The sequence below is a fragment of the Cordyceps fumosorosea genome, assembly GCF_001636725.1.
Source record: "Cordyceps fumosorosea ARSEF 2679 chromosome Unknown scaffold_1, whole genome shotgun sequence".
NCBI classification, from domain to species: Eukaryota; Fungi; Ascomycota; class Sordariomycetes; order Hypocreales; family Cordycipitaceae; genus Cordyceps; species Cordyceps fumosorosea.
In genome coordinates, this window is record NW_017387301.1 from 3450658 (window position 1) to 3478365 (window position 27708).

At 55.7% G+C, this 27708-nt stretch overlaps 9 protein-coding genes across 9 annotated transcripts; 4 read left to right on the forward strand and 5 right to left on the reverse strand.

Moving 5' to 3' along the window:
- Positions 1 to 2039: 2039 nt before the first annotated feature.
- ISF_01107 (Ankyrin repeat-containing domain protein) lies at positions 2040 to 3173 on the reverse strand (the record flags this gene model as incomplete). The annotated part of the gene is made up of 3 exons (XM_018844714.1): positions 2040 to 2508; positions 2564 to 2778; positions 2841 to 3173. 3 exons carry the CDS (start codon positions 3171 to 3173, stop codon positions 2040 to 2042), a joined length of 1017 nt encoding a protein of 338 aa, XP_018709164.1.
- A 2400-nt stretch (positions 3174 to 5573) lies between these two features.
- On the reverse strand, positions 5574 to 6549 carry ISF_01108 (cyclin-L2; the record flags this gene model as incomplete). Its single annotated transcript, XM_018844715.1, has 2 exons — positions 5574 to 6269; positions 6325 to 6549. 2 exons carry the CDS (start codon positions 6547 to 6549, stop codon positions 5574 to 5576), a joined length of 921 nt encoding a protein of 306 aa, XP_018709165.1.
- A 6386-nt stretch (positions 6550 to 12935) lies between these two features.
- ISF_01109 (nucleoporin seh1) lies at positions 12936 to 14456 on the forward strand (the record flags this gene model as incomplete). The annotated part of the gene is made up of 2 exons (XM_018844716.1): positions 12936 to 13184; positions 13248 to 14456. The coding sequence occupies 2 exons, from the start codon at positions 12936 to 12938 to the stop codon at positions 14454 to 14456; spliced, it is 1458 nt and encodes a 485-aa protein (XP_018709166.1).
- A 675-nt stretch (positions 14457 to 15131) lies between these two features.
- Positions 15132 to 16621, reverse strand: ISF_01110 (acyl-CoA desaturase; the record flags this gene model as incomplete). Its single annotated transcript, XM_018844717.1, has 2 exons — positions 15132 to 16267; positions 16330 to 16621. The coding sequence occupies 2 exons, from the start codon at positions 16619 to 16621 to the stop codon at positions 15132 to 15134; spliced, it is 1428 nt and encodes a 475-aa protein (XP_018709167.1).
- Positions 16622 to 21813: 5192 nt separating this feature from the next.
- On the reverse strand, positions 21814 to 22428 carry ISF_01111 (hypothetical protein; the record flags this gene model as incomplete). Its single annotated transcript, XM_018844718.1, has 1 exon — positions 21814 to 22428. The coding sequence occupies one exon, from the start codon at positions 22426 to 22428 to the stop codon at positions 21814 to 21816; it is 615 nt and encodes a 204-aa protein (XP_018709168.1).
- Positions 22429 to 22606: 178 nt separating this feature from the next.
- Positions 22607 to 23947, reverse strand: ISF_01112 (CrcB-like protein; the record flags this gene model as incomplete). The annotated part of the gene is made up of 1 exon (XM_018844719.1): positions 22607 to 23947. The coding sequence occupies one exon, from the start codon at positions 23945 to 23947 to the stop codon at positions 22607 to 22609; it is 1341 nt and encodes a 446-aa protein (XP_018709169.1).
- Positions 23948 to 25139: 1192 nt separating this feature from the next.
- Positions 25140 to 25425, forward strand: ISF_01113 (Methyltransferase type 11; the record flags this gene model as incomplete). The annotated part of the gene is made up of 2 exons (XM_018844720.1): positions 25140 to 25212; positions 25286 to 25425. The coding sequence occupies 2 exons, from the start codon at positions 25140 to 25142 to the stop codon at positions 25423 to 25425; spliced, it is 213 nt and encodes a 70-aa protein (XP_018709170.1).
- Positions 25426 to 25459: 34 nt separating this feature from the next.
- Positions 25460 to 26062, forward strand: ISF_01114 (Methyltransferase type 11; the record flags this gene model as incomplete). The annotated part of the gene is made up of 1 exon (XM_018844721.1): positions 25460 to 26062. One exon carries the CDS (start codon positions 25460 to 25462, stop codon positions 26060 to 26062), a length of 603 nt encoding a protein of 200 aa, XP_018709171.1.
- Positions 26063 to 26769: 707 nt separating this feature from the next.
- ISF_01115 (uracil phosphoribosyltransferase) lies at positions 26770 to 27622 on the forward strand (the record flags this gene model as incomplete). Its single annotated transcript, XM_018844722.1, has 3 exons — positions 26770 to 26958; positions 27035 to 27134; positions 27216 to 27622. The coding sequence occupies 3 exons, from the start codon at positions 26770 to 26772 to the stop codon at positions 27620 to 27622; spliced, it is 696 nt and encodes a 231-aa protein (XP_018709172.1).
- Between the last annotated feature and the right edge of the window lie 86 nt (positions 27623 to 27708).

Genomic DNA, 27708 nt, shown 5'->3' on the forward strand with positions numbered 1-27708 from the left:
GGGGGGGCAGGCATTCTCGTTGTTGAAGAGTACATACTGATATCCGTGTAGCCGGAGCTAAAGAAACTCGCGAGACGCGGATAAAGAAAGGTACAAAGTTACAACTGACTGGTCGCCGTTGGGGTTTGGAATGGTGACTGACTAAGTTTGGTCGTAACATATTAGTAGTACGCTGTAACCAATAACTACAAGACTGACGTGCTGCTGAACCCCTATTCTATTTCTGAATGGCTCCCACTTTTTGCCTGCCTGTGGGTGGCGTCTGTGTCAGTTGCCAGCCAAATCTCCGCTGGGACAAGCGAGGACCGCGGAGAATTGTCCAGTCCAGCCCCAATCACCGAGATGGCCGCAAGCCCAGTCCTTCAGCACAATATCCGTTTGGCGATCCCCGACCTTTTTGTCGAATAACGCGCCCTCCTGTCTACCTGCAAGCCCCCGGACTGTTGGCCTTTGCTCATTTCCCAGTCACTATAGAACAGCGGCGAATATATCCGCACCACTTGGCATGGAGAAAGGTCAAGGCTTGATTCAAAACATTTGTCTCGACATTCGCTGCAGATCAAACAAATCTATTGCATTTGGACGACGAAGCACACTTGGTCGTGCCAAGAACGCGACGTCGACACTGGCAGAGACTCTGGCTGCATGCATCATCGTTCGTCTTGGCTGCGTCTGTCTGCGCACACGTGTCTGGGGGGTCAAGACAAGCAAAAAGAAATAGGCCAAGAAGGAGAAACAAAATGGCATCATTGCGACCTACCAAGCACAAGCACATACGCAGCATCAGCCCTCCCCCCCGCCCTTTCGGTGATCGCCACTTGTCTCCTTGGCGTCTGTCGAGCACCAGCCTCCCTCCTGTAGAACCACGAGGAAAAGGGGGGGTTTGCTTTGTTGATCAAATGTACTCGCAGCGGTGCCAAGTTTTGGCGACTTGATTGATGTATTAGCATGGGCTATTTGCATGATTCAAGGTCCTCCGTCCCCCGAAGCCGACCCTAACCCTTCTAGAAGAAAAGAATTGCCACCCCCGCCACTAACCAGCGCCGCCGGCGGCATGTGGCGTTCCTTCATTCTTTCATTTTTGGCAGGAATTGCCGTTTTGTTTCATTCCCCTTTGATCTTTCCTCTCTTTGGCCTGTGTCATCTCGTCGTCGCCCTATTGGCTCGACCTGTTCCGCGGGCTTGGGACGCCGACGCAGGAACTTGGAACTTTTGACAACTGTATCTACGATATGGTGACCTTTCGGATATATTGCTTCCATCCTGTGTAAACCAACTCACTAACTGACTGACTGACTGCCATGTAGAGCCCAAAATGTGAGGCTGGTGGGCGCTAGGAAATTGTCGGCAGCAGCTCCCCTCACCCAGCCCAGCCAAGGCCTTCCAGAACGGCCCTTTATTGCCAAGATGGCTCGTCCGCCCAGGGACGCGCATCACAGCTGTGCTTTTGTGCGCATGCAGCAGCCTTAATCATTTTTCCTCAACAACTCAGCAACGCAGCTTAGCCGTCCTACCCCAGAAGCACTGGCCTTGGCGGGCGCTGACCTCGTCACCAGTCAAATCCAAGCAAACAGCGCACATGTTCAGTTGATCAAGGGAAGGCGCTGGATAAATAAATGGCGATCAGCAGACAAGCTTTTTTTCGTGGCTTGCAGGCGACGAAGCTTGTCATCCGCTAGTTCTAGAAGGACTTGGCAGGTCTTCCATCCCGTCCTCGCAGTGGCTGGTCACCCGTCGCTTGCGCCTCGGGAGAGATGCGATGAAAGGGCATGAATGCGAGGATAATTTACACGCCAGGATCATGCTTTCCAAGCCGGTCAATCGGCGGAAGGGGCAAGTTCTTTGCGGGCCAGGTCGCTGATATGCGCGTGGAGAGGAGAAGATGACCAAACGAACAGCTTCAACAAAACCTCGGATTCATCTCCTGATTTATATCCAAGAGATACGAAGCTCACTCGCTCTCTGCGCAGTTCTAGCGGTGAATTTGCGAGAAGAAGCAAGTGCGAGAACTGCATATCTTGATCCCCCCGGCCCTCTCTCTACTCCGTCCCGTCTCTCTCCCTCAGTAGCTCCGCCACCCCCCGGAACCCCGTCCGTTCCGCCCTCCCGAGCGCCGTCTGCCCCGTCGTCCGCGCATTCACCTCCACGCCCGCCTCCAGCAGCACCCTCACCTTCTCCGCCGCCTCCGGCCCCTCCTCCCCGCACCACATCGGCGCCGGATCCCCCGTCGCAAAGTGCAGCGCCGTCTCCCCGTCCCTGCCCCGCGCCGCCACATTCGTGCGAGGTCTGCCCCTCCGCCCCTCCGCCGCCCGCCGCCAGCACCGCCTTGACAAGCCGCCCGGAGATGTCGGCGGCGCGGTGTAGCAGCGTGTGTTGCCCCCCGTAGTCGTAGGGTGTGGCCCTTCGTCGTCGGCGGGGATGAGGAAGCCGCCGTCGCGGGCGCTCACCGCGGCGCCGTGATCGAGGAGGAGCTCGACGACCTCGCAACGGCCCTCGCAGATGGGCCGTCTGCAGGGGCGTGCGGCCGGCGTGGTTGGCGGCGTCGACCTCCGCGCCCGCTCACGAGGAGCACCTCCGCCACGCCCAGCGACTCGTACGCGACTGCCGCCTCGCGCAGCGGCGTGCGACCCCTGTTATCCCGTGCGCGCAAAGCCCGCGCAGGCGTCCGGCAGCAGTCTCGCGATCTTCGGCTGCCCAGAACCGCGCGGCCGCGTACGGCGGCGCGCGGCCCTTGCCGCTGCGCGCCTCGAACGTCCGCGCCGGGCCGTGATCAGCAACCTAGCGATGTGCAGGTGGCCGTTGGCCGCTGCCGTGTGCAGCGGCGCGATGAGTGCCTGGACGGTCGCCTTGCTGCCGGACTCGAGACGGCGAGCTGCAGCGACGTCTGGTTGCCGTACGCCCCGCCCTCGTCGGCGGCGCCCTGCTGGATGAACCGCTGCATCTGTCCGGCGTCCCCCGTAGTAGGCCGCTTGGTGCAGGCTGCGGGCTTCCAGGTGCGGCTGATCTGACTTCTTGACGCCCCAGCAGGCGCGCTGGAGCTCTGCCTCGTCATCGTCGGGAAGGTCGGTCATGCCTAGGAATCCGAGCATGGGGGTGGTGTCGTCTGACCAGATATCTCTACCGCTCTTGCAGAAGCTAGAGCGGCCGATGCCAAGATGGGCAAAGTAGAACATGGTTTTGAGGAGCATTGATCTGGGTTGGTTGTGGTGGAGGGCAGTCAACGGCTCTCGCAAGCAATAGAGATCTATATATACATAGTGATGTCCGTCAGAGTATTGGCCCATAGTTGACCGCACGCACTGGCTAGGTGAATCCAACACCAGGCAAAAGTTCATTTGCCGAGCAAGCCTCTTCGGGACTCGTGCGTTGTTGCCTTGAGCCCCATACTCGCCCCTGTTTTGTTGTGCTTCCTTTTCATTTATCGTTAGGCTACCGTTCCACTGGGCAGGCCGTTCCAACTATCCACGATCGAATTTAGGACACCTCGCCTATGTAGCTATCGTCCAATCGCATAAACAGCGCAATGACAGAGGATATGAGCTGCTTGCCGGTGCTGCGGCGCCACTTGTGAAAACCGGCCGCACGTTGACGAGCATATTTGCACCAAGCTGAAGATGCTCGTGGCCGAGGTCGTCTCATACGAATCTCGGCAATCAAGGCCGATAACAATAGGCCCTTCGGCCCTGTCATTCGGATAAGTCTCGTTACGTATCCTGCTCCATGGATAATGGATGGATCCGGTGTAGACCCCCCATTGGTTGTTATGGTTGGTTGTAGGTTGTCGTGGGAATTCACCCGCACAATCTTAGTTTCTCGCTAGTAGAAGGTAATATTACAACACGGACAACACAGATGAGAAGGATAAGGAGGACAAATTCTACTACTAAGGAATCAATTACTTTAACAAAAATTTCTAAAGAGTAGTACTATTCGTATAATACCCTTTTACTATCCGCACAATCAAGTGACAAAAGGTGCTTTAATTACTAGGGAATAATATATAGAAGTTTAGGTACTATTAGGAATGCACCCTGTATTAAACTTTTCTACATGCCTCTTACTTAAAAATACATCTGTTTGAATCACTAACTAGAAAGAGTTCTTCTAGGCTAATGGTATTATGAGTTATTGAGAGAATTAAAGAGCGCTGGCGGCGGCGGGATTTGAAGAGGAGGCTATCGCTAAGGCCTCGTGGCTGCCCACCGCCGATACCTCGAGGCGGCTTGTGCTGATGAGGATTAGGAGCGTCTCAAAAGATACTTGATTTTTTGTGTGTGGGTTATAGTAAAACCTAAGCAAAATAGTAGTCACGTCTGCTGCTTGGATAGTAAAAGGTATGTGCGCGAGCAGTACCGGTTATAAGATTCCCATCTGAGTTTCATGTGAGTCGGTCGCCCTTGGGTCTACGCCAGCTTCACGCGATAGCATGGCGATCTAACCATCGCTGCTGCAATAATTCGTTGACCTGCTTCCGCGTCTGTACGCAACTTCGTCGTCGTCCCCCTCTGATATCGGCGAAAAGAACTGAAGGACGTCACTGTGACGATGTGAGGCGGTTTCATGTAGGGCCGGTTCCCCGTCTAAGCTGCTCGAGTTGGAATCTGTGCCGCGCTTCAACGCCGCCTGCAAACCCCAAGCGTCGCGGCGACGAGCCGTCGATCGAACCTGAGAGGCGGCGGCCCACGCGGTGTTCCAGTGGCCATCGTCCCGGCTAGAAAGATATTCATGGCTGGAAAGATATTCGGAAAGATATTCGACAACATCTTCCCGCCCGTTCCTAGCAGCTTCCTCCAACACCTCTTGAGTCATGCGAAAGTCTTGCGGTCGATGAAGCCTGATCAATTCCAGCACCCATACCACATCGAGCCCGGAATATCCGACCAGTTGCTCAAGGATTCCCGCCGAGATGGTAGCGATGCCGCTTTCGTACTTGGTTTACACATACTCAAACATATCGGTACGTGCCATCCAGTTATTCATCATGGCGGCAAGTACCTCTTCTGTCACCATACCGGGCGCGATGTAGCCGCCTTCAGCGAGTAGCGTCAGTCCTGCCACGGTACTGCTTCGCTTGACGCAGAGAAGCAGAACGAGCGCTGCATGCTTCCTGAGCTCTTCACTTTTCCACCTCGAGAACCATTTTAGCCACGTAATGGTCTCCACGCGTGATGCCACAATTTGCAGGAGCTCTGGGGTTACAGTAAACTCGTCCCGTCGATAAGCCAACAGCCACCACAGGGTATTCTTGTGCCAAGCACTTTTCTGTTTGGTGACCATCGCCGCAGCCATGACAAGACAAGGACGAAAACGTAGGGAGGACTGGGGGGAAATGAATCGCTCAACAATAGAAGTGCCACACATTAAAATACCGAGCTATGCAGCATCGCTATTAGTAGGTTCGGTATAGACAGAGACGGCGTAAAGCAATAAAAGTTGCTGGATGCGAATTCGCCAACATCATCGCGCCCACTAATGTAACTTAGCTTGACGGTGCTGGATAAGATGTTTATTTGCGGCCACAGTTAGTCGTGCAGCCTTTTCAAAAATTCTGGGAGGAATTTCGTCCTCGGGTATTATAATTGTCCTCTCTTGCTATCCATCATTCTCATGACTTCGTCTTCCCCGTCACCTGCACCTTCACTCCTCCGTCTCATCTCAGCCTCGACATCCTGTCTGCGAGGCATGCCCTGGCCCAATATCGACGGCAGCTCCTCCTTCCGAGTCTTCATCCAGCCCTCGAGGCTGCGCATGCCAACCACGAGAAAGCCCAGCTCCTCACGGTCCACGTCAAAGATCTCCCACCAGGCGCACTCTGGCATCGACGCACCCAGGTCGCGCGCAGCGTTGTATATCGCCGCCGTGGCGAGAGCGTGCGGCTGGTGCGTGAGGTATAGTAGTTGGGGGCTCAGTAGGGCCGTGTTAAGATACTGCGAAGCGCGCAGCGAGATTTCGCGCCGGGAATGGGAGAGAAAGTCGAGGGTCTGGAGGTACGTGACCATGAGGCCATGGGGGAGCGCGACGTGCACGTTGAACGAGAGCGAGAACAATATTCGGGCCTCCAGCTCAAGCATGCCCTTTTGGAATCTGTAGTATTGGTCCTCGGTTTGGTAGTAAGAGGCTGGATCGTTGGTGGCCGTCGCGGGGCCGGGGTTTCTGAGAAAGGCCGAGCTTGGCGATAGTAGGTAGGCATATACGGTCGAGACGTCACGAGGCGAGCGAGGAAACGATCCCATCTTGGCGACGAGATATAATGAAGCCGCGGATACGTCCTGGACTTTTGCATTAGCATGGCCGCTCCCGAGAACGGCGATCGCGGCAACTTACGCTAAACTCGTCTGCCATTGGCGAGTCTACCAGCCAGAATCGCGCCAGTACGACGTTGGCCTGCGCCGTCACGGATTGCGGGAGCTCCAGCAGCAGGCCGGCCGCTTGCGTGAGGCATTGCGTCGCGAAGAAGACGGCTTCCTGCAGATCTGGAGGAAGCTCTGAGGAGGTCGAGCGGCGGTAGAGCTGCTCCACCGTAGCAAGGGGATTCGTCAGGGACGCCATTTCTAGGGGATGCGACCCGAGGAAAAGGAATGCTCGGGTGCCCGTCGGTGCTCTAAGAAAGCAACGAAGGAAAGTCGGCAGCGCCGTTGTCGGCGTGGGAAGGTGTCGATGCCATCGCAAAAAGCTATTGTGGGGCTGGCGAGACGCCAACAGCTTGGAAGCGGCGAGTGCCCAGCAAGACGAAAAAGATAATAAGGGAGGCAAGATCCGATCCAATTGATAAATAATAATAAAAGGTAGTGAAATAGCGTTTAGCAAAAGTAGAGGAGAGTAGGGAGTAGGGGCGGGGAAAAAAGGTTTTTGGCAAAAAAATAACTTGCGGCCAGTGTGACTCGAACACACGACCTTCAGATAGGTATCTAAATCCGTAGGATTGAAGTTGGACTTCAGTCTGACGATCTCCCAGCTAATCTATGGCCGCTAGTTGTTGGAAGCGGCTGACTTATTTTGTCTTAATTAGAGGGGCCATACGTGCCGCTAGGGCTCATCGCATTAACACTGAGATACTGTTGATTTGCAAAGTTTGATTGTCACACAACATTGCATCTTCCCAACAAAAAGTAGCATTAGCCATTCGTTGCATGTTACGCCCCCACACCATGCGGCAACTGTGGCAATAGATCTGTATAGTTACTGATACACAAATATCGGCCTACAACTCACAAGGTACAATCAGTCGCCCAAGGTAATCAATGCTCGGCATAAGTAAGCGAATAAAACTAGATGCCGTATGGATGAAACTCACACCGGTTGCAAAAGAAATGCTAAATAATAAAAATGACAGTCACACAATCAGGCAACGTAATATCCGTAATATCCAAACATGCCGTGTTGCCACCGCATCGGTCTCTATAAGACGCCTACTGCTGCCCAAGGAAAGATCCAAACTCTTCCACAAACAACACTCATCTTCAGACTACATTCATCTTCATACTATATTCTTCATCAGAATACACTCATCATGTGCCAGTTTCAGGAACAGTACGGCGCGTGCGGCTGCTTCGCCCAGCTCACCATCGTCTTCCCCCTCGACCCTTCCCTCTGCCCCAGGGCCGTGGAGCGGGCGAGGGCCACCAACACGGAGGTCCGTTACTGTGACCCCCCAGCCACCATGCCAAAGATAACTTCCTTTACCATCTGCAAAGACAGCGAGCTGTGCAGGATCAAGGCGTTCACCGACCGGAAGTGGCAGTGCTGCTCCTGCCGCGGCTTCGTCGAGCGGCTCGACAAGCCTCACTGCAAGCGGTGCTTCCATACGCCCTGCGCAACCTGCCTTCTCTTCAGGAGCGAGGTGTAATAGCCCGGAGGGGAGCGGCTATGGGTGGAGGGAGGCGCCCTTCAGCTCTGCGTCTTGAGTCCCGCTGCAATTTTGATGAGCCGGCGTCACAACTACGAGCGCAACCACAACAGTGTTTCATGTTGAGGATGGTGTTTGCCTGCTTGCATGTGAGATCTCCTCTTTTCCACTCTATTCAAAAGCGTGTTGCCTCATCAACGGCTCTTCGTCGGCCAGGGCACCCGCGGTTCATTAGCTAACAGCCCGTTCAGAGTAGGCTCTCCATAGCAGTCAATAAGTCAATAGGATATTGGCCTGGAAACCTGGTACCCGGGTCTCTCGTGAACCCGAATTTTCTTGCAATTCATTACTAGGCGCTCTGTGATGCCTATTCAATATGCTGTCTGCAGTGTGTATCCCCACGGTGAATTGGACTGTACCAGAGAGCCGTCCCGAAGGAACACAGTTGGTTCAACGTATACAGGAGTGCCGAACCAATATACATGTTTCAGTCAAATGAAAAACAAGATTAATCTCCTATTTCGGGAATGCTCGCGATCGAATTTGTACAGGCTTTTGTATTATTCTTGAATTTTGCTGATTCCGATCGTCCAAGCGTCTCTATCACCACTCTCAATGCAAATGGAGGTCAAAATGCGTCTCTCGTCTAACTAGCTAATGAGAAGGCGGTATTTCTAGAGCAGTACTAATGAGAACAATACAAATTTTTCCTATTTGGTCCAGATACAAACTACATTTCGAACGTGTAAGGCAGTGGTTGGGGAGGCAAACTTGACAAACCACCACGTTTCCGGTACAAATTGGATGTGACTCTGGCATTGCACCCGCTCGCCCTAAAGATGGGACTCTAGACAATGACCATCGGATTGAGGCGCTCTACATCTGGCTTGATTTCTCATTCATATAAATATTTTGTTGGCATTCAGCGTCGGAGGACATAGCAACGGGTGCCATTAGGTGGTACCTTGACGCATGTGTTGCCTACGCGAGTGAAACAACCGTTGCGATGGCTAGGGAAAATGACGAAAAGAAATGCGATATTTTTGTCTTCTTCTTTGTGTAATGGGACGGGAGACTCGAAATGATCTACATTCTAGTGGAAAAATTGCGCGGGCGTGGGCTCCAAGTGCAGTGACGGACTACAAGAGTTGGGCACAGAGCGCGGTCCAACACTGTTCTGGTCCATGCAGAGAGATTCTAGTCTCCCAGGAAGTAACCTATTCGTCAGTTACTTTAGCAAACGCTACGATAAGCCATTCTCATGCACCTGTAATTGACTAGTAGCTGGTAGGCGTCTCGACCCCGGAATGGGTACTTACACTGTGGCCAATAGTAGGAGCGTGAAACGCCGGGAAAGAGTGCCCCGGAGAGATACTCGACCAAGGAAATATCCACGAGGCTTACATTAACAAGACGGAAAAGCCATTACCTGCATCTACAATTCCCATCCTTAGATCGGTGACAAACGCGAGGCTGCAGATATTAGCTTCACAGCTGAATCCGTCAAGTACATGCGTTCTGGGATTCTTGCTTCCTCAAGTACAAAAACACGCACGTGCTAGACAACAAAAATACCAGCAAGTAATCCGAGCCGAAAATACCCTCGTCCACGGATCCATCCCAGAAGTCCTGGTGGTTAGATGGGGGACATGGACGTATGCGCCTTTAGCCGCTCCAAAGAATACGAGTTGGCAGCAGGGCCGATAGTATCACGGTGCGCCATCACTAGGAAAGTCTCGGCCATCTTCTCCTTTTGTGCATCATCGCTTAAACTTTACTTTATTTCATACCCGAAGATTTCGCAAAGCAACATATATCCGGGCCAGTTTCCGGGCGCACGCCGCATTTTGCATTTCAGCTCATGCGGCTGCGCTCCCGATGACCCGACTCAAGGCTTGGCACCAATCAGGCTCGTCGCTTCCAATCCTTTCGTCTCCGTCCGAAGACGGTTGAAGGTCGTCCATGATCAGGACAAGAGCATGTTTCTGCACTCTTACACATCTTGCCGTATAGGAATGTCCAATTCGTGTCTGAGGAAGTCACTTCTGTGGACGAGGCTGGCTGAAGGCAAGCCATCAGGCTCTACCGATATTCCTTCCAACTTTTGGTCGCGGATGGCTTACAATACTTTCCAAAAATGCTACTGCGTGCGGTGAATCCTACACAGTTGGGGGAGTATATAAGTTCGAGCCAATCCACCGGTTCGAGGAGAGTAAACCTGCTTGAGCATCCAATTCAAGTTGAACACAAGAGTCTACACTTCACCATGCACTTTACTCCGGTCGTCCTTTCACTTGCTCTTGCGGCTGTGCCTCTGGCCCAAGCGGCAAACTGCAAGCGTGGACTCAATTACTGTGGTCAGACACTTCTGAACATCGGTAAATAACGACAAGACCGGACCCCTCAACTTAAATGCAACTTTCTAATCGTCTATTAGGCAAGTATGATCATCAGATACGGGAAGCGCTCAGGGCGGCACACCAGCCCGAAGATGCAGCCCACATCAAGAAGTCCCTCTTCTACTGCACTGGAGGAAGCAATGGGGACATCAGTTTCGCCGAGTATTGCAAAGTGCGATGCGTTGACGATGGCGCTGGCAAGTCGGATTACTGTGCCCTAGCACGGCTGCACGCGCCGGAGTCGTGATGCCGGCGCCAGGGGAATAAGCTAGGAGGCGAAGCTTCAGTCGTTGTATGGAGTTCTCCTGGGGAGTTTAAGCTCGGCCGACTGTTAGCGTTTTTTTGTCTATATGTAGTCGCTGCAAATACAAACTACAAATGCCACGGACACCAGTCCTGATCAAGTTTGGTCATCGGTCAGCCCAGGTAGCAGTTCTCATGGGCGGCTCTGGCGGAGCTCCTGAAGAGCATGTATAGAGCACATGGATGGACTACATAGTAAGGTATCGTCCTGTTATAGTTCAGTTCAACTCATGTTAGTCCTCTCTTGCAGATGCCCAACCCTCAAGGTTTCGGGCGGCGCGAGTTGCTATGGAGATGAAAGCCGGCGCCGTCTCTCTTGATTCCGCATGCACGGACTTGATGCTAGACTCTCTAGCAGCTTTCAAAGGCCGAATAGTTTTCTCGCCATACCGTTTCGCTTGTTTTTGTACTTTCCTTGGCCAAGACTGCGTACGCCGCTGAACTCAAAATGTAGGCGAGTCTGAAGCGGCGACAATGCCTGGCAAAGTATACATCCCAGCCACGAGTAACCAGGACAACAATGGAGAAAAACCATCAAGCCACGTTTAGTTAATATTCAGTGCAAACCGACCGAGAGCCCCAAGCATCACCTATCATCACACTGACCATGAAGTTCCGGTCGTCTGTCCTCATCGCTTGCGCCGCCGCCCTGCCGGTCTTTGCTTCGACAGATAACAAAGTCACCAAAACTAGCATTACTATGGATGCGTCTTCCACTGGAAATGATCCCCTAGACGCCAACATGCGGCTTCCCGCCAGCACGACGTCCAACAAGATTGAACCAAGGCAAATGACCTGCTTCGACAAGTGCTCCGAGCGGAAAGGCAAGTGCCTCACCGTGAATCTCTGCATCCGCAAATGCAATATATGCATAGATACAAAAGCCTGGGTAAGTGATGAACTTATCTCTTCTCCTTCTGCCAAAGCCCAAAACACTATGGCCAAAATCTTACCACACACAGTTCGATCCCGGGGACAGATGTCAATGCATCATTCAAAGGGGAGGGAATGGTTGGGGGAGGGGGAGGGGGAGGTTGGATACTGCAAGGTAAAAGTAGGATAGTCGCAATCTAATCCAGCCTGAGCCAAACATGCCTGTTTCGTTCGATCAATACAGTGCCAGCCTACCTCGCTGTAGGGTAGGCTCTCGTCGCGGAAGTGCGACATCGGATACAACCTCTTCTGACGGGCGGACAGTGGTGAAATGCTGATTTGCATCGGATCCATTGGAGAAAACTAGCGATTAGACTAGCTCATTCGTTTGATCTCGGACTTTGATGGCATGGTTACTTACGTCGTGCAGACATGGTCAAATGAACTGTGACGTGTAAGCATGGTTCAGCCATACTATGCAGTAGACCCTCACTTAGTAGGTAGCACATAAAAGCCTCATCCTTATTTATCATGCAATTATTGGAAACTCGCTTTAGTCCTAGAATGTGATTTGGGTATTCATTGGCGCTGATTGGCGTAAATTGCACACACCGATGGCCAGCCAAGTCGGCGAGTATAAGCTCCGACCACGGTGCGTTGCATCTTGCGAACCTTGGCTTTTCGAGTTCAACTTCCCAGCTAGTAAAATATTCCCTCCATCGACAGAAAGGAGGTTGGCGTAATCTATTGCAAGTCTTTTTGGTTCCCCATCAACTGGGTCTGAGATCCCGATTGCCCGGCGACCTACCCGTCTTGTTGCGTGTTCCATGTGGCCATGTTGCTTTTGATCAGGGCTGTTTCCAAAGATAGAATGGCACGACACTTTTGTGGTTTGAACTATCCAGACTGTAGCTGTCGACGAGTTCGGTTGCTGGGCATGCCGATTACCGAATGGAACAGGGTAAGCATGCAATGCGATGCCAGATGCTAGAGCTTAAACTTGACGCTAATCTTCACCATGAACAGGAGGCAGATTGAAGATGCGATTCATCCAGTTGTGATGCTGATTCGAATGTGTTGATGAACACTGAGTTGACCTCTGCATAATTTTCGTCATGTATTCACCAACACAATGCTCTTCCCCGTCTTCGTCGTTGAGCTCATGCGCATAGTACGTACGTGAAACCCAGCAAAACAGTTGGAAAAGTAGCAATAATCTTGCATTTAAAGAACAAAGACAAAATTTTCAGAATCTATAAAACATACCTTTTATGACACCATCATGTATAAAAGCAGGTCTGATCCTTCCACCTTCATCCTCTATCTATAGTGGAGCTCCAGTAGCTATTCAAGCTTCCCCCACAGATCGCTAACTTGCGCCTGCCACCACCACCACCAACCAACCCCAACCGCCGTCCCACGATCCCGATCCATTGACGTCGCATTGCCGAGACCTACACGAAATCTTCGACACTGCTTCACCGGGCGACCGCGTAACAAACCCGGCCCCCACGATGGCCACGACGACGCAGCCGCCCGTCGACGGACTCTCGCCGCCCGCCCAGCAGCAGCAGTCCCAGCCGTTTGAGCTGAACCTGCAGCATGGCCACAAGGACCTGGTGCAGGCCGTCGCGTTCAACACGTACGGCGATCGCTGCGCGACAGGCTCCGTCGATGGCAAGATCCGCGTCTTCAACCGCCACAAGGACGGCACGTGGCGCATATGCGACACCTGGACTGCGCACGGCGGCGAAGTGCTAGAGGTACGACAAGCCGCCCTCCCGTTCTCTCCAAAGTCGCACAACTAACACCATCCCACCTTTCAGCTCCAGTGGCTACCTGCCACCGTGTACCCCAACGTGCTCGCCTCGCTCGGCGCCGAGGGATGGTTCCGTCTGTGGGCCGAGGACCCCTCCGCCGCCCCCGGCCGCCGCTTCTGCGCCGGCCGCACCTCCTCCGGCCGCCCCGTCTTCGACACGCGCTCCTCCCGCGGCGGCGGCAGCAACAACAGCCCCTACCGCTCCTTCTCCATGAAGCACAACGACGAGACCAAGCACACCTATCTCGCGCTGCTGACCACCGAGGGCCGCCTGGCCGTGTGGGAGACGGAGCAGGCCGAGGCGCTCAACGACTACGTGCGCATCGACGAGTTCCTGGTGCTCCCGCAGCGGCCCGCGCGCGGTGAGGAGACCTCCTTCTGCTGCGCCTTCGACCCGAACCCGGAGCCGTGCTACGCCGCCCTGCGCGCCGGCGTGCCCACCGACGCGCTCGGCCTGGCCGTCGCCGCCATGCGTGTGGTCCGCCTGTACCGCTCACGCGACGCTGTCACTGCCAGCTACGGCGTCGACACCGCCCGCAAGGAGTTCTACCTCGCCGTCGAGGTCGCCGGCCACGGAGGGCTGGTCCGCGAGGTCGCCTGGGCGCCGGGCAACATCCGCGGCTACGACATGATCGCGACCGCGTGCCAGGACGGCTACGCGCGCGTGTTTCGCGTGGACACCCCCGTGGACGGCACCGACCGCACCTCGTGGGCCGAGAGCGCTCTCGTCACGCCCGAGAAGTCGCTCCAGCTGCACCGCGCCGCCGCCAAGGCCGCTGCCGCCGCCGCCGGCACCGCCACCGCGGGCACACCTCTCGGATCCTCCTCCCCCAGCAAAGACTCGGACGGCACCAGGACGCCGCCGGCGCCGGCGCCGCCACCGCAGAGCCACCACCAGCACCATCCATCGAGCCTGAGCGCGAGCTTGGCCAGCAAGGCGGCTGGCAGCGGCAGCAGTGTGGCTAGCTCCTCAACCTCGCGCCTGCGGCCCGCGCAGCAGGGCCAGCCGGGGACGGCGGCGCACACGGTGCGCGAGATCTCACGCCTGGACAACCACCGCACGCCGGTGTGGCGGGTCGGCTTCGACGACGACGGGCGCGTGCTCGGCACCACCGGCGACGACGGCAAGCTCCTGTGCTACCGCCAGACGCCCGACGGCGCCTGGGCCAAGAGCTCGGAGATGATCATGATGAAGACACGGATGGCGGCGCCGTGATGCAGCAAAGCGGACGAAGCGGGGAGATGGGTTCCGGTGGACGGGCGGAGGCGCAGGTTGATGGCGGCATGAAATGTACGTAATATTTAATACTGGCGTATAGGGCTTAATGCATGGACGGACTTCTTTTTCTTTGTATTTTGATCCCAGTCCTCTGATACATAGCTTGCTCTGGTTGAGTCTGGGCAATCTAAACTTGACCTCTTACGTGGCATCATGTCATCATGGACCTCTCGGACGACTGCTTCCCAAGTACTTATATCACCAAGTGGCACGGTTCGTTTCTTATGGATGCAATAATGTATTTATGGCAGTTAGGCTGCCCTCCAGTAAAGTCATTATCTCTGTAACGCTCTCCGGTCATAATTTACTTCATGTATTCTCGGAGTGGAATGGAAGTCGGGCTAAAAACAAACGAAACAATATTAACTCCATGCCCTGATAACGCCGTGTTCATGATGCTGGACAGTTTGGTATCCATTTTCCGATGCGCAATACAATCGTGGAAGCTCCAGAAGTGCAAGGTGGGCGACAAGCGGCATGTAACGGCACGCTAAGCGGGCACATACCACCGCATCCCCCCCCCCCCCCCTGAACCACCTTTTCATCTCTATCAACTTCAAGTCCAAAGCCAAAGCAAGTTTGCAAAACAGACATACAGCGCGGATACAACTCTTACGCGGCATCAGCACTGGCCACGGGCTGGACGACCTTGGTGACCTGGTTACCGGCGCGGATGATGCGCTGGCCGGTGGAGTCATTGACATAAGAGACGTCCTTGTTCTCAAACTGGGCACGCTTCCAGATCTCAACCTCGCAGCCACCGCGGAGGACACCAACACGCATGGTGGAGAGCAGGTTGTGGGCGGCGTTGGAGTGGAGGTAGACACCACCGTTGAAGATGGCGGTGGCATCCTTGCCGATGGCAGAGCTGATGAGGGCCTTGCCACCGGGGTGCTCCTTGATGAAGTTGGTGACGTCGTGGATGACACCGGCGATGGCGACGAGGGCCTTGCCGTTCTTGGAGTCGGCGACGAAGTCGTCCCAGGAGATGACGGGGAGCTGCTCGAGGGGTGTGCCCCAGTCGAGGACAGCGCGCTTCTGGTCGAGCTTCTTCTGGAGCTGCTGGACGCGACCCTTTTCGATTTCGTTGGAGCGGAACTGCTTGAGGTCGGTGGCAAGGCCGAGGAACTTCCAGAGGCAAATGGCCCACTTGGTAGGATCGTACTGCCACCACTCAATGGCGTTGCGGTAGTCGGAGGGGAATTCGTGATGGAAGTTGTGGTAGCCCTCGCCGAGGGTGACGAGCGCGGTGATGACGTGGTCACGGGGGGAGTTGCGGTCATCAAAGGGCTGGTCGCCGAGCCAGTGGGCAAGCGAGTTGACGCAGAAAGTGGCCTGCTGAACGAACCAGATACGAAGAATACCGCCGTAGACGAAGCCACCGAGCCAATCGTTCCAGAGAAGGCCGCAGAAGACGGTAGGGAAGACGAGGGCAGTGAAGATGACGGACTTGAGGTAGTTCTTGTGCTGCCAGACGACGACGGGGTCTTCGTTCAAGTCGGTGATGTCAGTACGGCCGGTGCGCTTGGGGTTCTGCTTGAAGACCATCCAGCCGAGGTGGGAGTAGAGGAGACCCTTGCGGACCGAGTAGGGGTCCTTGTCGGTATCGGTGTAGCGGTGGTGAGCGCGATGGTCGCGGGACCACCAGCGGATGGAGCCCTCAACGGCACCGGCACCGACGAAGGCGAGGTAGATCTTGAGGGGAGTGGAGGCCTTGTAGGAGGAGTGAGCCCAGAGACGATGGTAGCCTTAAGATGGTTAGTTTTCTTCGCCCCCGTTACTGCAGAATTGTTGAGCAGTGTTAACTTACCAGCAGTGATCCCCAGGCCGGTGTTGAAGTAGTAGATGACGGCAAAAATGGCGGTATAGAGCTGGAGAGGCACCCAGTAGGCTGAGATGAAGCCAATCATGGGAATGATGATGATAAGGGTGGTGTTGAGCCAGTTGACATGCTTGTGCCAGTTGGACCAAGTCATGGGAGTGTCGGCAATGTGCACCTTGGCAGGATCATAGGCGGGACCGGAGCGCAGAGGCTTGTAGTCGGTGGTGCCATCAGGAATGGCGGCCGGAGCCTTCTTTTCTGCGGAAGCAGAGGACGACATGATGAAGTCGTGGAGGGTATGTGTCGAAGGAAGTCTTGTCAACAACCAATGACTGGTGGTGAGAAGAAGGGTTGTAATAGGATGAAGGAGGCAAGATTGGAAAGAGGTGAAGGGGAGGTCAGAGATAATAAGAAGGGTACAGATGGCGGAGCTAATAATAACGGAGGGAACGTGGTGGCGAGATGGCGGCGGATACTGGGCCGAGCTGTCTGACCTGTGAGCGGAAGTTTGACTGGTTGTGTCAAAACACAGGCCAGAATCTTTGTGCCGAAGAGCCCTTGTTCTTCCCTTGATGAAGGAGGTTTTGCTGGGCGGCGGGGCGTGGCCTCTTGCGCAAGGGTTGTGTTGCAGGATTTTGGTGGTGGTCGTGCTTGTTGGGGTGCGGCGGATCCGAGAACAGGGGACTGGCTTTTGAGCGGAGGCCCCGGCTGTGTGACTGCAAGTTGAAAATATGTCGATTCTTTGATAAGGTTCCTTTCTACAGTGATGATTCCGTGTAAAGGTGCATCATCCGCAGCGTAATTCGAACGCGGTGCCGGTTTTCTACAGTGTTTTGCATTTGCCGGCTGGCGTGTTTATACTGGTGGCTGGCAGAAGTTGTTGAGGCGTGTAAGTCAAGGTACAAGATACCTTGGCCATGTACCAGGTGATTGCAGCGACAGCACCAACAAACCGTCTACAGGTGCAGCTATAAAGATTATCGCCTTCCCCAGCATCCGGAGCATCACATGTGCCGACAAGAAAAATCAGCAGATTGACATCACGCAGTGGCGTGCACACATTGGACAATCAGTGCTCGCATGTACACGTAAAGCCGTCGACGTGCTGCTTGGTGGGCGGGACCATCCAGATCTGACGAGCCGAGGTGCTTTTTTGGCGTGCCAAATTTGGAACTAGCGCGGAATAAAAAAATATTTGCAGGGGGACTAATGGTACTTATACTGCCCTTACAGATTATATGGCTAGTGCTTGTACCTATCTCCACCACGGCACAGCGGAACCCAACGCGTTCTGGATGGTTTCCCCAACAATTTCTCACTTACCGTGCCCAGCAGCTGTCAGCCAATCAGATGCGCCGCTTTCATCAGTTCCCACGCCTTCTGTCTTGCCGGCTTCACCCTGTTTCTACTTCCAGCCATCCAATTATCCAGCATCAACAGCCAATGCCCATTCCCGCCTTCTCCACACGGTTACATGCTTGATCCATCACACCATGTCATATCTCTACTCTAATCCAGCTGATTCCATTGGCACGAGGTGGCAAGCAACGGTGTCGCGGAACAACATCGACACAGTCACCGAGTGAGTCTCCGACAACCTGAGCTCAATCTCTCACAGGCCGCCATGCTGTGATACCCGTATCTGATACACGTATCTGATACGGATTGCCATGCCGTGTCAGGCCACGCCCGATTCTCTCGACGCAGCTTGAAACCATCATCAATACATGGCGAATACTGCTGCCACATGTTCCCGCCCCTCCTCGATGTGTTCCTGCAGGCTTGACCCGCGCTAGACCGCGACTGGACGGAACCATACGAATACCTTGATTACCAGTAGCTGCATTGTGCCCTCCTTACCATACGGACGTAGCTATGACGCTACTAGATCGTCTTTACTGACATCTTGCCAACGCGAAATGCTGGACACATCTGGGTACACTTTTGCCTCGGCCGAAACTCAATTTGACACGCGCACACTCCAAACAAGCTTCCTCGCAGACTCGTCTACCAAAACAAGAAACGACATAACCCCCCATGATCTGTTTACGCGGCTCAAGGCCATTCCCGACAAGCTCGCCCGGGTGAAAGAAACGCAGCCTAGATTTCACCGAAGCGATTCTCTTCCAAGGATTGGGGCGGTGTCTGTCAATGGCGCCTGTAGCAATTTCATATTCCCTCAGTAGCTTCCTGGATAACCCAGGCTTGACGGGCTTAACGCCGTCTCCATTTCAAAACATCCATCCTTTCGCCTATCGCCTCTTGGAAAGCAATGTACCTTATTCATAGACTACTCGTCCTCAGTATGCCTAATGGATGGCTCATCACGATTCCACGTATGCAGCATAGACCGCGTCAGCTTTTCTTTGGAACGCTCCCGATCGAGACATTGCTTTGTGTTGAGGGCCTTTGCAACCAGACAGTCTGCGCAAGTATCCCGTCACTGTCAACGGCCGCTTCACTTTCTGGGACGGTAGCAGGCCTAACTGCGGTAGCAACCTCATCGTGAAGTGCATCGTTTCATTGCTCCCAAGAGCTTCTGAAGCTTCCGTCCCCATTGCGAAGATCCTCTTCGCGACTCGAAATCTCCTGGCACCCGACGGGCCCAAGCTGCTGCGTACCAGAGTCTACTATAACCCTTCATAGGGTTCTTCAGCTTTCTTCATCAAACTTCAACTCGCTGCCTGCGTGCTGCCTCCGACGGCTGAGCCTGCTCCGGTAGATCTGGTAAACCAAACTGTTGCTGGTCCGCATCGCCAATGTCGCTCCACTGCGGCATCTTACACTCGACAGACTTTAACAACGTTGTCATGTCCCTCGTCCGTCTTTTACCTGATTCTGTCTATGTCGAATTCAAGTCGACAAAGTTGCAAATCATCCAGACGAGCAAAACTTTGGCGTAACCGCACTTCTTGTCTGCCTCCGCAAACGCCAGAATGAGAGCCCCAAAACCGGCTCGCAAACGTCGAGCGATATTGGTCCGAGGCTAATGCTTAACAGGCGTCCTTGATGTTTTCGGGCAACGTGCTGTTGATAGTATCCCACTGCACATGTTCTGAAAGGGACTCCGCTTACTTGGACCAATCTCCCGACAGAATTTCCGGAGGTCTCATTCTGCCTGGCGCAGCTGGCATCAGTCGTTAACTCTGCCAACTTTGCCCATAGGGTAAAATAGCCGGCGAGATTTGGGCTCAAGGTCTAATCAGCAGGCCGCCGTCGCAGATCAAGTTCGCAACACAACTCGCTGCGAAGGTCTCGCGGGAGAAGACGACGAGAAATATATCATCACCGTCTCTGTAATTATCTGCGAGGCACCAGTGTACCGAACGGATGTTTTGGTCAATCCTTATGCATGTCAGCCCACACCAGACTTGCCGCGTGACGGTCTCCAGCCTCACCTACCTCTCCCGATTGCCTCATCGCACACGATTTTTGCCTTGCCAGTTCTGATACCTTTATAGGGTGCATCATCTGCACAAATTCCGTACCTGAATACACAAGCTCAGGTAACAGGCAAAATTTCGGTCAACTCGCGTTCGTTTCCGGGTTGTCCGAGTCGGAATCATTCCAGGCTCCGTCAAACAATAACCAAGCGCCGTACTTCAGACTTGCAAATCGACCCCTCGCTGGGCGACTCCTGCATTGACGGTTCAGAGCAAGTTTCAATGAGATCCAGCGACTGCAAGCTTAGAGGACCTGTGTCTCCAGCGTCGGCGCTCTGCAGGCCCTTCCTCATTTCTGGAAACGAATTGCAGGATGGGGTAGATTCCGCACGCTTGACACCAAAGCACGACACGCACTTGAATCAAGCATTATGCGAACTCCTCGGCAATCTCGAGAGGATAATTTGTGAGTTCCCAGGATATTGCATTCCCAGAAGAGTGCTGCAGCGGGTGCTGTCTGAGGGGGTGGAGACTTGCAGAATAACCTGCGCGAGGTCCTGAGGGGCAACGGCGGAGGTAGTTCTGGTGAGAGGATTCAGTGCATCGTAAGGATTCGATGCCTGACGAGACAGATCACGGATCGGGCAGCAAGACGTCTGGATGGCACGTCTTGGGGAGTCTCTCTCATTCTGTTACGCAATCTCACTTTTGAGCTGGCTGGAAGAGCAGAAAGTGAAAGGAGCTTTGCAGAATGAAGCTCTTCGAGGCAAGTCAAGCTCGGAACCCCGCCTACCGGGCCGTCGCGAAGCCGCCCAATCCGTCCCAGATCGGCGGGCCGCCTTTCAGCCCCAGCCGGGCAGACACGGCCCAGCCCCGAGCTACTGTATGTAGCTCCAATGATACCACTCCATCGCCTGAGTGCGCTGAACGACCCTTGGCCGTGGTCCAAAACCAATGAAGGTTTCGTTGTGACGATCCATCAACCTGCAGAACAGGCGCTGGACTATTGAAAATGGTCCCGACTCGGTCTCATGCATCCGCCCGAGGGGAGACTGGACCGCCTTTATAAGCCCTGCGAACAGATGTTGCCCAGCAGGCTCTCCTTGAAACTGACAACTCTTCCGCTCTATACACATGCACGAAACCAAGACGAGTCGCTTTAAGAACGCAATGTATAAGCACGTCGTCGCCATAGCAGCGCTTATTGGCGCCGCTTTCGCCACCCCCGTGGCTGAGCTCAAGACAGGAGTCAGCCCCAGAGACTGCGGCCTCTTTGGTGCATTTTGCTGGAACCAGGCCTGCTGCGAGACTCTCTTCTGCAGGACTGACACCCATACTTGCGATATGTGCGCCGCCGAAGGCGCTTTCTGCGGCAGCGTGCCCTGCTGCGCGAGCTTGACGTGTAGCAACAATCATATATGCACGCGCTGCGGTAGTTTTGGCCAGACCTGCCAGAATGCCGTTCCCTGCTGCAACGGGCTTCGCTGCCGGGGTGACATCAGCAAGACATGTCAGTAATGGACGCAGCGGCGACGGACGCGCCATACTACAACAGTGTGTCCAGCTGCAAAGGGCTGGGCGGCATGCGATGAACGATACTAATGTATCATCTGCCCGGGGATCAGCAGCTTGGACGAGTGCAGACTCTCTAAGCAGTGGCTATGGTTCCTTCACTGTGTCTCACGGCTCAAGTACTTCTAGAAAAGAAGATAGAAACAAACAGGGGGGATTTGGAGGGGCAAAATAACTCTGTTTCGGCAGATCTAATGTCTGAGATGCCGATGCCGCCCATGCGTCCTACCATCAGCGCCGACCAGCTTCAGCCCCCGCTGGACCGTCAGCGCTCGGTCCACGAAGCTTGTCTGCAATCGTGCCGCTCCCATGAATGAAAGAGGCGTCTTCGAGTCTTGTCTCCTTCTTGAACTGAGATCCAGCCTCACACGGCTCAGCAGATGACCACGAGGCGCCATCGAACGGTCTGGGCCCTGGGGGGCGGCATCTACATATCCATCGGCCCATCGGCCTATAAGTAGGGCCTCGGAGGAGACCAATCCCCCCGGTCTCGCAAAGTCTCAAAACCTCAAATCTATTAGACGTAAGGGAAAGAGTCACAACCTTCTATCAGAAAACGATGCTCAAAGCTCTTCTTGTTCTCTCCATCCTCGGCGCTGCTGTCGCCACTCCGGCCGCCGAGCCCGAGCCGGCCGCCGCCGACCTCGAAAAGCGCTGCAACGGCAACGGCGCGTTCTGCAACAACGGCGTTCCCTGCTGCGCCAATCTCTTCTGCAGCAGCAGTCAGGTCTGCAGAGGATGCAACGGAAACGGCGCGTTCTGCAACAACGGCGTGCCCTGCTGCAGCGGGCTCTTCTGCAGCTCCAGCCAGGTCTGCAGGGCCTGCAACGGCAACGGCGCGTTTTGCAACAACGGCGTCCCGTGCTGCAACGGCTTCTACTGCAGCAGTAGTCAGGTTTGCAGAGCGTGCAATGGCAACGGCGCGTTTTGCAATAACGGTGTGCCGTGCTGCGCTGGGACTTACTGCAGCAGCAGTCAAGTCTGCAGAGGGTGCAATGGCAACGGCGCCTTCTGCAACAACGGTGTACCATGCTGCGCAGGTCTCACCTGCAGCAGCAGCCAAATCTGCAGATGAAAGTATGCCTGGGGCTAAGCAGATCGATACTCGGTCAAATAAGAGATTATACGTCATTGCATGATAATGGGGGGGAGGGGCGAGCGGGCAAGCTCACAAGAATGTATTATGTCCATAGTGTACCTCGCCGCTAGTCTTTGAAATGCATGCCTCTTGTCTTCTAAAAACAGCCATTGGAGAGTATGCCTCCCACGGGGGTATCGTAATGCGAAACAGAAGAAGTTGAAGCGACCGCTCACGGATGGCATTGCAGCGGCGCGAAGCCCTGCGTCCACCGCAAGCTGCCCATGATGACGACCATCAGCGCCGTCGCCAGCGCCACGCTGACCACGCCGTACACATACGCGCTCCGCCGTCGGAGACTGCTCAGCTCCGCCACCCACGTCGACACCGTCGTCAGGCAGCCACAGAAGCCGTCCTCCACGCCCTGCAGCAGCTGACACCCCAGGACGCCGCCGCCACTCGCCGCCGAGTGCGCAATGTCCCACGCCGCACCGAGGATCATCGTGCCAAGGATGTTGGCCGCGAAGGTGCCGAGCGGGAAGGATGGCCGGCGCGCGTTGAGCAGCAGGGCGAGGTAGAAGCGCGCGAGGCACCCGAGCGGCGCGAACACGATGGCGAAGACGACCGTCCCGCGCCAGCGCTCGTGCGGGGGGAAGATGGCCAGGAGCACGGCGCCGAGCCAGCAGCCCCAGCCGAGAAAGACACCGAGGGCGTCGAGAGCGTGGCGCGCGCGCCGGCCGAGAGACGGCACGGACGGCGTGTAGGGCTCGAGGGCGGCGCCGAGGTGCGCGCCCGCGCGGTAGGCGGCGAGCGACAGGCCGACCGTCTGTATGATGACGGCGAGGACGGCCATGACGGAGTCGCCGGCGGGTCGGGACTCCGGGCCTAGCCCGCGCAGGTCCGGGCCGACCATGTCGTTGGACAGCGCGAGGAAGACGTCGCGGATGAACGTGGAGAAGCTCGTGAAGCTGCCGCAGAAGCCGGTGGCGAGGCCAATGTACAGCGGGATGGTCTTCTTCGCCGCCAGGTGCGCCCGCTTCGCCGCCGCGAGGTCGACCGAGGCGGCGCTGCCGGCGCGTCGCCGGCGAAGCACCGCGTCGTAGGTAGCCGATGTTGAGGAGGTGCCCCATTCGTAGCGGAACAGCTTCCGGTCCTCGACGAGGAAGCCCATGACGAGGCTGCCGCCGACGTTGGCCCACAGCGTCGGGAAGCTGCCGGCGGGCGCGCCGGGGTAGGCGGTGAGGTGGGCGAGGCCGACGCGGGCGAGGGTGCCGAAGATGGCGAAGAGGACGAGATAGGAGAGCGTGTAGACCTGCGTGGCCAGGCGCGATACTTCGTGGGCGGCCTTGTCTTCATCGTCTCGCAGCGGTGATTGCGCTATCTGCGGCTGCGGCGGATGGACCTGCTGCTCGCCGCTGCGGATGTCGTCGAGCGGCGCGTCGCTGGTGGCGGCGAGCTCGTCGAGGTTCTCGTAGCGGTCGGGGATGTCGTAGGGCGAGCTGCCGTCGTCGTCGGTGGTGGAGGCGGCGTGGTTATGGGGGCCACCCGAGCCGAGGGCGGCTTCGGGGGCCATGGGGATTCAGAGGTTAGGGTATCGAGGTGGTGTTGATGGAGAGAAGTGGTTTGTTTGTGACGAGGCTCGCTGGTTCACGGAGATGGCGGGAATATTTTTCTTGGCACCAACGGTGGAGACAGACTTGTTAACTTGTGACTCAGGACGACAAGGCTGTCGGTTGCCCGATCAGGAAATAAGGCCATCTCGCTCTTGGCCTCTGTCTACTATAGATTGTAAACATCTTTTCTCCTCTTTTCTTTTTGGCATTTTTTGTCTCGTCTCTTTTGTCACTTGGGCACAATGTAACACCTCACCGTAGGTACCGGATAAGCTCCGTCTCTTCGCACCATCCAGATTCCGCAGCTTACACCAAAGTCCCTCAGTTTCTGACGTCAAGTTAGCGCAACTTGCTGATTACAAAAACAAACTAATATCGAAACCAGTCGTGCCTCTAGTGGCCAGATTTGCGTCTCGTCAGCACCGTGATGCGGCGAATCCCTCCATTGGCCATCAGTCGCCAGCGGTGCATCATGCTGGGGCAACGTCGATGGGCCAGACCACAGGGGTGTTCCAAAAGAGCTTGAGGAGTTCTTTATCTCACACCACGAGATATTATGAACATGGTTTGCTGTCGATCCGTAGACCTGCCGGGTGGTTTTGAGACTCACTTTTAGGGGCTTGTTGTTGCGTAACAGAAGCGAGTAAGCAGCCATCACTACGACATCGACAACAAAGTTTGGTCAGACTGGCTCCCCTCGTCGTCGCATTGTCTTCACTGGCACCGTTTTCATAGGCCATGTAATCAATCAGGGTCTGTGCTTGTAGTGTTGTATCGGCTTACGCTCCGTATCGTGCGGCATCTAGTGCCCTGCTAAGGGTTTACAACGGAGGGCGATGCGCTGTGAATGAGAAAATGAGGCAATGCTCGGAGGGGAAAGAATTATAATACGCCCACTCGCATGGTGTTTCCAGTTTACCGTTTTATCTTTTACCATTCATCCCTCCTAAAAATTAAACTGGATAAAAATTATAGTTGCTAAAGATGATCCTCGCCACCCTCACAAGACGCCTCACAGACCCTTTTGGTCGTAGGAGACGCGCGTAAAAGTCCATTGAGGGCGTCGGATTCGAGACAGAAGACAAGAAATACCCATTCACGATTTCTTCGTGGGACGACTACCACACTTACCGGCCGATGCTGCCGCCCTCCATGTTTGCGGCGTGGATCAAGTACCACACTGACCACGGCGGCAAGCTCGACGCTGCCCACGATATTGGCGCCGGTAAAGTCCAACATTGTTCTTCCCATCATCTCCCCGACTACAAGAGAACCCAAACTGACTGGACTTCTGCCAGGCTCCGGAACCGGCGCCGCCTTCCTCTCCCAGGTCTTCGCGCACACGTACGTGTCCGACCCCGGCGCCGCCAACATCGCCGCCGCGCGCGCCCGCCTCCAACCCCCCGAAAAGTTCACCCCTGCACCAGGCGCCCGCTGAGGAGCTGTGGCCGTCCACTCCTGCCTCCGTCGACATGGCCGTCGTCTGCAACGCGCTGCACTGGACCGACGCGCCCGCCGTCATGGCCAACCTGGCCGCCTCGCTGCGGCCCGGCGGCACCTTTGCCTGCTGCATGCAGGCCTTCCGCGTCAACTTCCCCGAGAGCCCGGCGCTGGACGCGCTGTGGCTCGAGGCCACGGAGGCGGTCATGAGCCGGCTGCACGCGGAGGGCGCGCTCAGCGAGGCCATCCTGACGGGCATCCGCAACTGCTACGCCGGGTACGACGGCGCGGCGGTGCCGGCGGAGCACTTCACGGACGTCCGGAGGTGGCACGTCAACGCTCGCGCGGGCGACGCGACACCGTACAGGTTCACGAAGAAGGGCGAGTTTGAGGAGAACCCACGGCGGGTGCGGGACGGCGAGGAGAGGGAGGGGTGGACGTCAGACGAGGGGTGGAGGAGGAGGGTGGACACGGAGTGGCTGCGAGGGTTCTTGCGCACGACGACGCTGCCGCCGGATGACGAGGTCTGGAAGATGCCGGCATGGAGGGAGCTGGAGAGGGTGATTGAGGAGGAGTTTGGCGGCGAGGCGACGGCGGAGTGGCCGGTGTATATGCTTCTGGCGACGAGGAGGTGAGGGAGCTGGGTGGCGGAGATATTCAATGATGGCTGTCGAGACGCGACTTTAGCCAGTATTATTTACAATTAAGTTTTACGCGGAAGTACAGAATATGTGTGCCAACATGGCCAGTAGCACATTAATGGATCGGTCGGTGTCTACGCCTGGCCCTGCTCACCCACCACCCAAGACGAAAATCCCTTTACTGAATTTCACACGAGTCAATATTGACCAAGTTGAGTTATCATATAATGTGCTATGCTTATTTTGCTCTGTTCATTTTATTTTTTTGGATTTCTCTTCCTTTTTGTTGACTTCCTCGATTCTTCTCAGGACCCCTCACAGACCACGCCCCCTCCCATGTCCCTGCACTCAACGCATAACAACTGACATTCCACTCCCTGCGCCATCTTCTTCTTCATCCAATCACGTCACATGTCATCTCCCATCGGCATCTTCACCGAGCCCGATTTCCTCCATCCCGATCGCCCGCCAAGCCCCTCCTATCCCGGCCCAAAGCGGCCCCTCCGCCCCGCCTCCGCATCACCGGACCCCGGTCAGACAACATTGGCACCTTATCTCCCTTCTTTCCCCTCCTCTCTTCCTGCATCACAGCTTTCCCAACCCCCTCTTCTCATCTATCCTCCAGAATCACGCCTCTTGCTACAATTAGATCTTTTTACGCAGATACATATTTATAGACAGAAGAATTACAAAACAAGACCATGGTTTCCGACATCGCCCTCCCGCCCAACGTCCACGTCTCGCAGCATCCCAGCCTGCGCGCCAAGATTAGCCAGCTGCGCTCCAAGTCGACCAACTCGCGCGAGACGAACGCCCTCGTCCATGAAATCTCCCTCATCGTCGCCTGCGAGGCGCTCGCCAAGTCGTTGACCGCCGTTCCCGGGCCCAAGGTACGGCCACACCACCACCACCACCCCCCAACCGCTCCCCTCTCTGGAGCTCGTGAAGAGACTGACAGCTTCGCAGGACCAAAGCCCCATCGGCGCCGAGTACGAAACCACCGACGTGTCCCCCGGCACCATGTGCATCGTCCCCATTCTCCGCTCCGGTCTCGGCATGGTCGACGGTTCGTCCCCCCCGCCCCCCCCCCCTCCTTCTCTCCTCAACTCCATTGTCCTCCTCGTCGTCATCTAACTCCCCTCCTCAGCCGTCCAGACCATGCTCCCGCGCCTCGTCCCCGTCCACCACCTCGGCATGTACCGCGAGCCCTCCACGCTCGACCCCGTCGAGTACTACAACAACCTCCCCCACCACGTCCCCAGCAACAGCAACTCCTCCTCCGCCTCGTCGCTCGCCATCCTCGTCGACCCCATCATCGCCACCGGCGGCACCTGCGCCGCCGCCATCCAGACCCTCCGCGAGTGGGGCGCACGTAGGGTCCTCGTCCTCAGCGTGCTCGGCGCTGCGGACGGCGTGCGCAAGGCTGCCGCGGAGTGGCCCGAGGGCACCGAGCTCTGGATCGCCGCCGTCGACGGGGAGCTCACAAAGGAGGGCATGGTCAAGCCGGGACTCGGCGACGTCGGTGACAGGCTGTTCCTCACGATTGGGAAGTAGTTGGGACTTTGGAAAGGGGGGATCCTGGCAGGATCTGTAGCATTATTCATAATATACCAGAAAAGGACTATTCAAACTACTGCGTT